Source organism: Triticum dicoccoides, chromosome 3A (genome assembly GCF_002162155.2).
Source record: "Triticum dicoccoides isolate Atlit2015 ecotype Zavitan chromosome 3A, WEW_v2.0, whole genome shotgun sequence".
Lineage (NCBI taxonomy): Eukaryota > Viridiplantae > Streptophyta > Magnoliopsida > Poales > Poaceae > Triticum > Triticum dicoccoides.
The window spans coordinates 232,656,088-232,670,557 of NC_041384.1; the positions used below are offsets into that span (position 1 = coordinate 232,656,088).

The following is a 14,470-nucleotide window of genomic DNA, read 5'->3' on the forward strand; positions in this document are numbered from 1 at the left end:
AAGTGTGGTTGTGCTGCGACAACACGCTACCGTGATGGGGAGGCAAAGAAGAGTTTTGGCGGGACGCAAGCGTGAGCGAGCAAGCAATGGCGAGCTTCGAAGGCGCGCGAAGGCGTGGACGAGCTATGGTGGCGAGAGCCTGCTTCGAAGCATTTCTACCACACCAAGCAACGGAAATAGATAAAGTTGGACAAGCCAGGAGTAGTCTAGTCCTTTCATGTGTGTGTAAATAAAAAATAAAATAAAAATAAATAAAAAGGAGGAAATGACATTGGTACTTTATTCGCAAAGCCCATATTAAAAGTGGCAACAGAAATGGCATGATACACCGTTTTGTGAGAAGTTAGCTTATAGACTCCTACGTGTCGGTGTGTATTCGCGTTTGACTTTTTTTCGCATTAGAACAGACTTCTTGTACATATATTTTATCTTTTATAAAAATATGATAAGTCATTGATGTACTTTAAAAAAACAATGACATTTTTGCGAAGCCGCGTGTTCAAAGTGGCAAATAGCCGATTTTCTTCATGCCCAGTGTAGCCGTCGGCCCGAACCACAAACCCCCGACCGCCGGGGCTTATCCGCTCCTCCTCAGCTCAGCTCAGCTCGCTCCCCCAAACTGCCACGCCATGGAGGCGGTCGCCGCCCTCGACGCCCGCGCCCTGTTCTCCCCTCCCACCGCCCTCCCCTCCTCCCCCTCCCCCCACCTCCGCCTCGCGGCCCGTCCGCGCGCGCTCGCTGCCTCCCCCGCCTTCGTCGCCGCCACCCCCAAGCAGCGCTTCCTGACCCCCCACCCGGACCCCGCCGGTGGCCGCGGCACCAGGGATGTCGTCGCGATGGTACGAGGAGCTGCACATCGCTGCTTCCTGGCTGAATCTGCACCATGGCTCATCCAGCTGGGTAAACTGATTGCCGTCTTCTTGCTTGGCAGGTTATCCCGTTCCTGAGGGGAACAGCGTTTGAGCAGCCGCCGCCGGATTTGGCCTCGTTCCTTTACAAGAACAGGATCGTGTACCTGGGGATGTGCCTCGTGCCGTCGGTGACGGAGCTCATGCTCGCCGAGTTCCTCTACCTTCAGTACGAGGACGCGGAGAAGCCCATCTACATGTACATCAACTCCACCGGCACTACCAAGGTCGGTGCTTCTGCTCCACCTATTGCTACATATGATTGTTGCTACAGAAATGAGCGTGTCTCCAAAACCTCCTTCTAGCCTTGATAGTTAATGCTTAGGTATGAAATGCACCTCAATTGAGGGTAGCCTGTGGAGTATGTCGATCTTTAATACCCGATTAGCATAATATGTTAACCCGTTCAACTTCTTTTACTAGTCGTTGGATGATTCAGATAGCATGCAGTTATGCATATTTTGTTGAAAATGATCATAGAGAGGTCAGACTTCGGAAGTTATAATGATCTAAAAAATGAAAATTTGCTTATATCTTTCACCTACAGTTTGTTAAGTTCTCTTTTTTCTTGCAGCACATTATCTGTAACAACTCGATAATCTTCAATGTACTACCAGAATTTTGTTCTATTTTAGGTCTTCAGATTGCACTAATACATTTATCTCCTTGTTTAGAATGGCGAGAAATTGGGTTACGAGACGGAAGCTTTTGCTGTATATGATGCTATGAGGTCAATTCCTGCCTACGTTTTTCCCCATGCTCACCTCTTTTTACGCATGTGCTCCCTTTGTTCCAAAATAAGTGTCTTGGTTTTCGTTTGAACTAAAACCATGACACTTATTTTGGATCGGAGAGAGTACCTTTTTCTGTAACTAATTCCTCTAGATTACATCCCCCTTGCCGTTATTTTGTGCATTTTTAACGAGTAAATTGCACAAAACCACCACTTTGAAGGCTAGGTTTGCGAAAAACACTACAATACAATTTTTTTTTTGCAAAAAACACCATGTCTATGGTAATCTTTTTGCAAAAAACACTGATCGGCGGATCTTGCTCAGTTAAGTGAGTTCATGACAAATGGGGCCCGCCAGTCAGGCTGACGTGGCACCAATTTCTCACACCGTTACATGAAAACGTTTGCTGGACATGGGGCCTGCTTGTCAGCCTAACAAGCCTCTCCTGGGCATTCCATCGAACAATTTGCGTGCAACGACTATGGCGGGCTCTGCCTCGTCTGGGGGCAGGACGGGCGACCTCGGTCGGGGTTGGGACGGGCCGCGGCAGTGAGCAGCGGGCGCGGCGGTTGCGGCGAACAGCGAGCATGCAGCGGCGCGGCGAGCAGGCAGCGGGGCGCAGCGGGTGCGGCGGCGGCGGCGAGCAGCGGGCGCGGCAGCAGCGAGGCGCGGCGGCGGCGGCGAGCAGCGAGGCGCGGCGGCCGTGGCGAGCAGCGAGGCACGGCGGCCGCGGCGAGCAGCGTGCGCGGCGGCCCGGGCGAGCAGCGTGCGCGGCAGGAGCGAGCGCGACGGGAGGTTGACGAATCAGTTTTCTTTTTGTTTCAATGACAAGTGGACCCCACGGGGCCACACATGATGATAACGTTAGCCAATGTCGCCGTTACTTAGGCTGTGCCATGTCGGCCTGACTGGCGGGCCCCATTTGTCATAAACTCACTTAACTGAGCAAGATCCGCCGATCAGTGTTTTTGGCAAAAAGATTACCGTAGACATGGTGTTTTTTGCAAAAAAAATGTATTGTAGTGTTTTTCGCAAACCTAGCCTTCAAAGTGGTGGTTTTGTGCAATTTACTCATTTTTAACCGATCATGACTTCTATACTAGCTGCTAGTTCTTTCTTCATATGAAATGTGCAATATTGTTTTTGACATGCTGAAGGTATGAATACTGCAGGACCTCATTAATTGCATTTTGTTGGTAAAATGTGGAATCATCGCCCTTTAAGTTACATATAGAATTATTGGTGGTCACAAATATGAGCTTACTGTTACTGTAGAAGAAGTCTAGAGCAATCTTGCCTTTGCCTTCATAACCATTAGTCAGGTGGACTATTTCTACGCTGTGTCGTGCAATAAATATGAGCTTACTGTTACTGTAGAAGAAGTCTAGAGCAATCTTGCCTTTGCCTTCATAACCATTAGTCAGGTGGACTATTTCTACGCTGTGTCGTGCAATAAATGATATCAGATGTGAACACATGCAGATTTGTTGTATTCAAACCTTCATCAAACGACAATAATATTTCTCCAACTCGTCCCCTTTTTTCGAGCCAGTGGGGGAACGACAACTGCGTCTGGCTCGGTTTACTCACAAATATCCTTTTTACTACTCCCTCCGTTCCAAAATATAGCGCGTCCTCGGTTTCCGTGCTTCAACTTTGACCATTAATTTAATCAACAAGACCGACTGCGGCGGGCGAAAAAATTATACAAATGAATTCGTATTCAAAAAAAGTTTTTAATTATATAATTTTTGATCCCGCCGCAGTCGATCTCATGGGTTAAATTTATGGTCAAAGTTGAACCTCGAAAAGCGTGGGCGCGCTATATTTTGGAACGGAGGGAGTATTAATGAAAAACATTTTGTAGGAGTGTTAAAACATAGTGTAGAAGAGCGTTATTATTATTTCCCACATAGTTTACCCTCATCTTCATCACTTCCATATTTCTGCCCATGTTCTCCGCAGGGTTGTTAGAAGGGGAGCCTTGGCGCAGCGGTAAAGCTGTCGCCTTGTGACCATGAGGTCACGGGTTCAAGTCCTGGAAACAGCCTCTTGCAGAAATGTGGGGAAAGGCTGCGTACTATAGACCCAAAGTGGTCGGACCCTTCCCCAAACCCTGCGCAAGCGGGAGCAACGTGCACCGGGCTGCCCCTTCTTTCTCTGCAGGGTTGTTTGATGTGGAGGACTGGTGGTCACTGGTGTCTGGGAACAAGCCCCAAATAATGTAACCTTGACCCCTAGTGTGCAAGAGCCTAGAGTTGACATAGAAGAGGATAAAACGGCACTTGATGCTCCCTCCTGACTGATCACACTATCTCTCCCATAAGACCTTAACCGAGTCACAAGCCCCAACTCCCTGTTTCTAACTCATCACTTGCACCCAATTCTCCTCTGATACACTTGAACTGTGTTATGGACCAACATTATCTTTCTTGGCCAAATGCTAGCTCACTTCTCCCATTTTGCATGATTATTAATATAGGGTAATTGTTTGGGACAAACTATGCATACATATTCAGCTATCGTTATGATCTGTGGCTCTGTGCATGCCAAAGCTATGCCAAGTTGCCAACACTCCCCTGCATCACAAATATATAAAGATTTGGACACACGACGGCCTCCAAGATGCATCCTTGGCGACTGATTTATATGGAAATATTTCTAAAAGGCTATAGGAATATTATCACATACACATTTAATATGGTTATTTTTTGTGTTGGAAATTCAATATGGTGAATCTACTGCTACTATTTTCATATTGACAATATCAATAATTTACATATTTTGTTAGTCGAAGTTAGGAAAGTTGCCTTGGCGCAACGGTAAAGGCTGTTGCCTTGTGACCATGAAGTCACGGGTTCGAGTCCTGGAAACAGCTTATGTAGAAAGGTTCTTTATCAATTATGCCACTAATTGTGTCCCACTACTCAGTATTGCCACTAGGAGTTTCGACTGCTCAAAAATGCCATTGAGGCACATGCTCAAAAGTGTCACTACACCACTACTGTCAGCTCAAAGCCCGTTTACCATGTTATATGACTAAAATACCAATGGACCCCCATGTTAGCTCTCCCTCTATCTCACTACGGTAAAGTGTGGGTCCCACTCGATCCCCAACAATGTTCTTATTTTCCTGTAAAATTATTCGCTTGCTTACTCCTGACAAGTGGAGGCCACACTTATCATTATGAGATAGAGAGAGCTGACATGTGGGTCTAGGGGTATTTTGGTCATATAACATGGTCAACGGGTTTGACCGTAACGGTGCCCAATGACATTTTTGAGCAGACATATGATGGAATGATGGCATTTTTTATGTGCCTAATGGCATTTTTGAGCAAGCATCTCATGGAATGATGGCATTTTTGAGTAGTTGTAACTTCTAATGGCAGAAGTGAGTAGTGGGACACAACTACTGCGAACTGTTTATTAAAAATTCTGTTATTTTAAGAGCCATTGTCAATACCTTACTCCCTCATCCAAAAAGATATTCTCAGTTCTTAATCATGTCTAAAGATATGCGTGTATCCTAGAGCTGCGCCTAAGCTCTTGATCGTATTCTCAATTTCGGCAATTAAGTAGAGTATTCAAGACAGCTACCGAGGACAGGGGACTAGACCTCGTGACCTAGGACTCATCTAGCGCCGCCGCCGCCACCCAACACCGCCACCAGATCCCTCCTCGGCTGACACCGCCTCCGCCGCACCTTCCTCCCCAGCCACATCTTCCTCCCCTCGTCGCCGCCTGAGGCACCCTCCGGCAAAGTCCGGATGTCTCTGGGGAAGGCGGCGGCGGGGCCCTTCTCCGGCTCCTCGGCGTTGGTATAGCGGCCGCGATCCATGTATCCGGGGCGGTGGCTCCTTGGTGAGGCCTTCCTGTCCGGTGGTGGCGGCGTGGAGGATGGGCCGGCTGCAGGCGTGGTCTGTCCTCCGGTCAGATCTGATCTGGTCGGAGTGGCCTGCTCGCTGCGCGGTGGCGGTTCCATGCACATGATGCAGGCTGGATGTTCGTTGAGCAGATCTGGGTGAAAACCCTGCTCTCGAGTAGTTGCCAAGGCCGGCGATGGAGGCACTCTTCTGTGTCGTCCCCTTGTTGAAGGCATTGCCGTGGAGATGCTCCACACCTCTATCCGCTACCTCCGGGGGAAATCCTAGATCAGTTGATCGGATGACGGCGGCACTTTTGTGTCGTTCCCCCCTTGGGGCATCATTCTTGGAGGTGTGCATTTATAACGCCCTCGATGTGGCTATATCTCCCACGTGTCGAAGCACGACTTAGAGGCATAACCGCATTGAAAACAATGTCGCAAGTGAGGTAATCTTCACACAACCCATGTAATACATAAGGGAAAGAGATACATAGTTGACTTACAATCGCCACTTCACACAATACATGAATATAACATTACATCATCCAGATACACACAAGGTCTGACTACGGAACCAAAATAAAAGAAGACTACCCCAAATGCTACACCGATCCCCGATCGACCCCAACTGGGCTCCACTACTGATCAACTAGACCGAAACAACACAAAGGATAAGATCTTCATCGAGCTCCTCCTTGAGCTTGGTTGCGTCATCTGCACGGTATCATCGGCACCTGCAAACTGGTTTTGGAAGTATCTGTGAGTCACGGGGACTCAGCAATCTCACACCCTCGCGATCAAGACTATTTAAGCTTATAGGTAGGGTAAAAGGTATGATGTGGAGCTGCAGCAAGCGGCTAGCATATATGGTGGCTAACATACACAAATGAGAGCGAGAAGAGAAGGCAAAAGCACGGTCGAGAATCTATGATCAAAAAGTGATCCTAGAGCAACCTACGTCAAGCATAACTCCAACACCGTGTTCACTTTCCGGACTCCGCCGAGAAGAGACCATCACGGTAACACACGCGGTTGATGTATTTTAATTAAGATCAACTTCAGGTTTTCTACAATCGGACATTAACAAATTCCCATCTGCCCATAACCGCGGGCACGACTTTCGAAAGTTCAAATCCCTGCAGGGGTGTCCCAACTTAGCCCATCACAAGCTCTCACGGTCAACGAAGGATATTCCTTCTCCCAAGACAATCCGATCAGACTCGGCATCCCGGTTACAAGACATCCTCGACAATGGTAAAATAAGTCCAGCAAGACCACCCGATGCGCCGACATCCCGATAGGAGCTGCACATATCTCGTTCTCAGGGCAACACCGGATAAGCAATCCGTACAACTAAAACCAGCCCTCGAGTTTCCCCGAGGTGGCGCTGCAAGGGGCTCTAGTTTGGACCAACACTTAGACAAGCACCGGCCCAGGGGGGTTAAAATAAAGATGACCCTTGGGCTGGCCTAACCCAAGGAAAAAAGAGGCTAGGTGGCGAATGGTAAAACCAAGGTTGGGCCTTGCTGGAGGAGTTTTATTCAAAGCGAACTGTCAGGGGGTTTCCATTATAACCCAACCGTGTAAGGAACGCAAAATCCGGAACATAACACCGATATGACGGAAACTAGGGCGGCAAGAGTGGAACAGAACACCAGGCATAAGGCCGAGCCTTTCACCCTTTACCAAGTATATAGATGCATTAATTAAATAAGAGATATTGTGATATCCCAACAAAATAACCATGTTTCAAACATGGAACAAGCTCCAATCTTCATCTGCAACTAACAACGCTATAAGAGGGGCTGAGTAAGGCGGTAACATAGCCAAAGAACGGTTTGCTAGGACAAAGTGTGTTAGAGGCTTGACTTAACAATATGGGAGGCATGATAAGCAAGTGGTAGGTATCGCAACATAGGCATAGCAAAAGAGCGAGCATCTAGCAAGCAAAGATAGAAGTGATTTCGAGGGTATGGTCATCTTGCCTGAGATCCCGCAAGGAAGAAGGACGAGTCCATGAAGAAGACAAACGGACGTAGTCGAACGGATCCTCACACACACGACGTTACCGGATTACCGAGAAGAAGTACACCGGAAAGAAAGCAAACACATAGTAAACAAACATCACATAAGCATGGCACGATGCGCAAACAAGTATGATGCATGTCCGGTTTAAAGAGGCATGGCATGGCAAAATGCACAAACAACCCTACAAATTAAGTGGAGCTCCGTTGCATATTGACGAAACACCACGTGACTTATTTAGTTCGATCTTGTTTATGTACCCAACAAGGTTAAATGTTGTTAGCATGGCAAGAGGTGAAGCATGATGAAACTATCTAATCTAGGCAAGTTTAAATGAGGCTGGAACAACAAAACAACAAGTCCGGAAACTCCTCATATGCATATATTAGGTTTGGTACTGTTCTGCCCTAAACACAATTTTAGGGTTGTTAAACATGCAAAGTGAGGCCACCATGTTAAACTATGCATTTTTCCACCCCATTTACATATAAAGTTTGTTACAAACCGAGTTACGGTTATTTAGTTAAGAAAAAAAGCATTTTAGCATGGCAAGGGCAAAATTTAAACAAACAACATTTTAAGCATTTTAAACATAGATGAAAGTGGCATATTATTAAACTACACATAATTCTAAGCATTTTTCATATATAACTTGTTTTAATATGATGCACCGTTTGGGAGATAAAATATGCATGAACAGGAGGGTTTCTGTAAAACAGTCGTCTCTGGAATAAAGGCTAAAATCGCAGGCAGGGAAAAAAATGATATGGGCCAAAACTGGCTGGCCCAACGGAGAAAAAAAAGGAGGGCGCTCGTCGGGGGGGGGGGGGCGGCCTCACCCATGGGCCAGGCCCAGTTCGAAGGGGAAGCAGGCCGGCCTGGCAGGGCACGCTGGGCCTTGGCGCTTGTTCTTGCTGGCACTGGAACGGGTCAACGCGGGGAGCGAGCGGGCGAAGCAGAGAGGCTCGACAGGGGCGCTAGCAGCAGGTCGACGCCGCGGGGCGAGGTGGCGCTGTACTTGGCGCGGTCGTCCTGTGAAGGCGGCGCCGCTTGAGGCGGGGTTGGGCTGCAGGTCGCTGGCGGGAGCAGAGCAGGCCTTGCGCGGGCGAGTGGCTCGGTCAACGGCGGAACTGCTGCGTTTCCGAGGCGAAGGTGAGGCATGGTGTCGGCGAGACATGGCACGGAAGAAGGAGGTCCGGCGGGGCCCGAGGGCACAGGGCGTCGGGGTGGCTGGATCCGGCCGCGGGAGATCGCCGGGGTCTCGTTCCCTGCCGGATCAAAGCGGAGGCGAGCCGGTGGACATGGAGCTCCATGGCGCGGGGCCCCTGGTCCAAAACAGAGTGAGGGAGACTGAGGTGAGACGAGGTAGGAGCACGGGAGAAAAGAAGAATGCGGGGGCGACGGGACTGGCCTGGACAGCGGCACATGGTGACGAAGACGAGATGCTGCTGCGCGAGCAGAGGAAGAGCTCGACAGGGGCTCGGGCGCTCGCTCGTGGCTGACTTTGGGAGCAGGGAAGGAAGGCGCGAGGAGGCAGGGAGCTCGAGGTTGCGGAGGAGGAGCGGCGACGACGATGTTGCTGTCGCCGGCGACGGCGAGCTTCGGCCCGACGAGGCGAACGGGGTCGCGGCAACGGGAGGCTGCGAGGACGGTGGGTGTCGGGCAGAGGAGGAAGAGGCAAGGCCTCGGCACGGGCGCAAGGAAGCTTCAGATCGGGATCTCCTCTCCCGATCGAATTTGGAGGAGGCAACGGCGAGGTGGATCGAGTGCTCGGGGTCTGGGAGAAGGGGCTCGGGCTCCCGTTGGTGGGTGGAGGAAAAATGAGGAGAAGGGGATCCCGAGGTAGATGCGGTAGGTGGTGGCGGCTCGACGGGACAAAGTCCCTATATTTTAGGGTTTGTCCAAAATGACTAAGGGTGGACTATATATACATCACAGATTAGGTTAGGGGCTACCTCGGTCCCTCTGATCGGAATCGGATGGTCGCGAAATAAAAGCTTAGGGAGTCCAAATGAGAAAACGGTGACGTTTTGTAGATGTTTGGGGTTGATCCGGACACAGCGGTACCGACTGTCCGGGTCGGGTCCGGGACAGATTTCGGACGCGCGCGGGAGGAGGTCCGCGGGCTGACAAGAGAGGTTAGGTAGGGCCTGGCGGTGAGAGGTAGTGCAGAAGGCAAAGGGCTGAGAAGAGAGAAGAGGAGAGGCTCGGCGACTGTTTTCGAAGACCGAAAACGTCCGACGTTTGACCGACTATAATGCCGCTATAGTTATCCGTTGGGGCGTCAAACGGACTCCAAATGCGATGAAACTTGGCAGGCGGCCTGCCGGCAACAAAACAACACCGCACGCCAACTTTCAACCCATTCCGAGAACATTTTCCGGCCACTTATAAAATACTATTTCGGACGTGCCGCGGGCGCGTGCAAGTGTGTCTGGGCTCAGAACGGACAACGGACGGAACTGGGGAATCCGGACGAATGTAAGTTTTGAAAACATGATGATGCAAAGCACATGATGACATGACAAGATGCAACACGCAAGCGAATGACAAGGCAACAACAGCGAATAACTGGAAGACACCTGGCACAATGGTCTCGGGGCGTTACAACATTGGCTCTAGGGACCAGCGGTTGGTTTCCGCGGTGGATCGGCGTTTCATGTGACACATCGACTACGTGGCGTAGCAGGGTCTCGGCGACGGATGTGTGATGATGGACGCGCGTAGGGAGGTGGCGTCGTTTGGCGCTGTGGTGGTGTCGTCGGCAGGCCTGGCAAGGTGATGCGTCAGTATCTTCTCTGAAGATGGATTGGTGAAAGACGGCGGCGACGGTCTCTGCAGTGTGCGCATGTGATGCTCGCTGAGAGTGCGCCGGACCAATGTGTGACCCATACCCAGCAATTCGGCTTGGTTGAGGCCTCTGGCTTTACATGTTGGACTTTGGTATGAGGTCTGGGCGGCCCTGACAATCTGCACCCCTTCATCCAGTTGATAGGAGTAGCGGCAGTTGTTGCCAAGATGGTGGCTTTAGACTTGTTGATGTATTACTTTGTAAGGTCTTGGTGAATAATTAATAAAATGGCTGCATGCATTGTCTTGATGCAGAGGCCGGGGGTCATCCTCCTTTTCGAAAAAAATGCATGTATCCTAGCAATTCCAGCAATACTTTTGCAATGCTGTCTTATATGTATTCACCAAATGCAGGTATGTCAAAATTCCAATTTTCACACTCTGTATTGGCAATGCATGGGGAGAAGCTGCTCTACTCTTGGCTGCTGGTGCTAAAGGTAACCGTGCCGCACTTCCATCATCGACGATAATGATGAAGCAGGTTATTTCTGTTCCTTTTGATGATAGAGATAACGTATTAATTTCTATCTTAGATGGTTATACTGCACATGAGTAATTAGATGATGAAGGCAGAATATCGTATTATATCCTTCTTAGATTGTGGTAAGTATATGCACACAGGGTATGGATATTGCCATTTTTGCCGTGTTGGAATGCACATGCCCCTTCATCCAATTCCAATGCATAACAACAACAACAACAACAAAGCCTTTAGTCCCAAATAAGTTGGGGTAGGCTAGAGGTGAAACCCATAAGATCTCGCAACCAATTCATGGCTCTGGCACATGGATAGCAAGCTTCCACGCACCCCTGTCCATAGCTAGCTCTTTGTCGATACTCCAATCCTTCAGGTCTCTCTTAACGAACTCCTCCCATGTCAAAATCGGTCGACCCCGCCCTCTCTTGACATTCTCCGCACGCTTTAGCCGTCCGCTATGCACTGGAGCTTCTGGAGGCCTGCGCTGAATATGCCCAAACCATCTCAAACGATGTTGGACAAGCTTCTCCTCAATTGGTGCTACCCCAACTCTATCTCGTATATCATCATTCCGGACTCGATCCTTCCTCGTGTGGCCACACATCCATCTCAACATACGCATCTCCGCCACACCTAACTGTTGAACATGTCGCCTTTTAGTCGGCCAACACTCCGCGCCATACAACATTGCGGGTCGAACCGCCGTCCTGTAGAACTTGCCTTTTAGCTTTTGTGGCACTCTCTTGTCACAAAGAATGCCAGAAGCTTGGCGCCACTTCATCCATCCGGCTTTGATTCGATGGTTCACATCTTCATCAATACCCCCATCATCCTGCAACATTGACCCCAAATACCGAAAGGTGTCCTTCCGAGGTACCACCTGGCCATCAAGGCTAACCTCCTCCTCCTCACAGCTAGTAGTACTGAAACCGCACATCATGTACTCGGTTTTAGTTCTACTAAGCCTAAACCCTTTCGATTCCAAGGCTTGTCTCCATAACTCTAACTTCCTATTTACCCCCATCCGACTATCGTCAACTAGCACCACATCATCCGCAAAGAGCATACACCATGGGATATCTCCTTGTATACCCCTTGTGACCTCATCCATCACCAATGCAAAAAGATAAGGGCTCAAAGCTGACCCCTGATGCAGTCCTATCTTAATCGGGAAGTCATCGGTGTCGACATCACTTGTTCGAACACTTGTCACAACATTATTGTACATGTCCTTGATGAGGGTAATGTACTTTGCTGGGACTTTGTGTTTCTCCAAGGCCCACCACATGACATTCCAATGCATGTGCGACCAAAATTTTCGATAGCTCCTCTAAAAAAAATCGATAGTTAAAATCTTGGTTTAGTTTGCTTGGGCACCAAAAAACACGCCGATACTTCTTTTGTTAACACACTTAGCTGTGTACAAGATCCTTATTCTTGTTTATAAATATGAGGCTAGATTGTCTTACTCTTCTGACCTGCAATGTGCAGCCAATTGGTCGATTTCAAGGTCAGGCGACAGATGTTGACATAGCAAGAAAGGAAATACGAAATGTGAAGATAGAAATGGTACTTTTCACTTCTTCCGGAAAGAAAGAGCTGATAACCTCAGTTTGAAGTCAAACTAATTCAGCATTATTTACTGTTAACATGTTCATATTATTCTAGTTACCATGGGCTCATACCAACTTGTGCAATTCTAGACTCCTATTTTCTTCAATTCTTTGGTTTTTGATAATCAATAGCAGTGGCAGTAAGGATTTTGTTGTACAACATCTGCTCTATTATTTGTAAATGTCTTCATGGTTTGAAGATTGAAGATGCTTCATTCAATTTCCAAACGTTGCCACGGTCACAGCACATGAAGTATGCACTAGTTCCCTGTGTAGCATTCCTTGTATCAACTTCAGTCATAGTTCCTGGCTTGAATGAGCTCTCAGATACTCCCTCCGTCTCATAATGTAAGACCTTTTTTGACACTGATTGTGTCAAAAAAGGTCATTAATGGGACAGGCGGAGTATTTGATAATCTTTCATTAGCAGTACAACCTGCATATATTTTAGAAAAATCTCTAGGGTGTCCACATGGTATGGAAATATAGGCTTATGGCTTTGGGGAGAGGACAATGGTTGCTGTCATAGGGGATCCCTGTTTGTGTAGAGGGCCCTGGATCCTGAATAAGTAAGCATTTTTCAATAAAAGAAAATTAAGCATATTGCCCATACAGGGATGTAGAAGTATCATAGTTTATGGTTATATTTTTGCTTTCTGTACTAGGAAATGATAATGACATCTCAATATTTAGTCATTCCAACAGCGATCCATGTAAAAAAAAGCATGGTCACATGCAAATTTACTGGAAACCAAATTTTCCTATGGATAATGATTGCTTCTTGACCTGATGTGGGCAAGAATCTACTCCCTCTGTTCCTAATATAAGTCTTTTTAGAGATTTCAATATGGACCACATATGGAGCAAAATGAGTGAATCTACACTCTAAAATATGGCTATACATCCGTATGTAGTCCCTATTGAAAACTCTAAAAGGTCTTATATTTAGAAACAGAGGGTGTAGTTGCTTTGCATGAAATATGGTGTGGCCTCATATGGTCTTACTATTTTGTACTGAAATGATGATAAAACCTTGTGATTTGGAAGATGTTTGTTTGCACTGTTTTCATCCACGATACATAGATCACACTAATTGACCACAAAGAGAGAGCTGAAGGGAGATTCAATTATTCGAGGCCATTGGTTCGGTATAATGAGTTTTCTGACTCTTCTTTATGCTGTTCAGGTTAAGCTGCTGTCAAGACACATTGGTAAACCAATGGAAGAGATTGCTCGAGACATCAGACGGCCTAAATACTTCAGCCCAAGCGAGGCAGTGGATTACGGTATCATTGACAAGGTATGTTCTCACGAATCCCACCCATTGCAAGCAAAACGAACCTGTTTTAAGAGCAACTCATCAGTGAAACGCCATTGCAATTCTACAGGTGCTGCACAATGTGAAAAGCCAAACAGACGCCGGCCTCGTGTCCGAAGTCAAGAAAGAATTAATTTAACAATGGGGTGTTACACGTAGGCGTATTTTTGTAGCAAGATTTTTGGATAGGCAAATGCAATGCAGAAGTGTTAGGCTGGGGAATTCTGGTACGGGATTGCCGTTTTGATTTGTGGCTCAATAATGCTCTTGTTTCTATGGTTGGGTCGATCTGGTTCCTTGAGCTGTGATTCCAAATGGTTTTACTTTCAGTCTTGTTTCTCTACTCCCTCCTCCCCATATTAAGCGTAGCTACGATTAAAACTATTCACGTCAGGGAGCTTAACTTAAGCATAGGACAAAAACTTTGCATGATATGGCAATGAAAAATTCCACATGGAAAAAGCCGTTGAGCTCCACTGTAGCGAGCCGAGCCTCTGAGCATTATGGCTTCCACCCACAATGTTTACGATGTCAAATTTGCCAACATCATTAGCATTTAACATTAGTGCCAACTTGTCATTTTCTCTCCGATGTAGTCAATGCCAAATGTCAACTAGATGGGACACATCATTGGTAAGGCTGATCACAGTGGAAGTAACGTCACACTTTTTAAGAT

The 14,470-nt window shown here is 47.7% G+C and overlaps 1 protein-coding gene across 1 annotated transcript; it reads left to right on the top strand.

Moving 5' to 3' along the window:
* The first annotated feature begins 542 nt into the window (after positions 1–542).
* Positions 543–14,102, top strand: LOC119267979 (ATP-dependent Clp protease proteolytic subunit-related protein 4, chloroplastic-like). Its single transcript, XM_037549448.1, has 7 exons — positions 543–839; positions 932–1,135; positions 1,583–1,638; positions 10,740–10,866; positions 12,355–12,432; positions 13,663–13,776; positions 13,865–14,102. Exons 1-7 carry the CDS (start codon positions 630–632, stop codon positions 13,931–13,933), a joined length of 858 nt encoding a protein of 285 aa, XP_037405345.1. The 5' UTR covers positions 543–629; the 3' UTR covers positions 13,934–14,102.
* Positions 14,103–14,470: the final 368 nt, after the last annotated feature.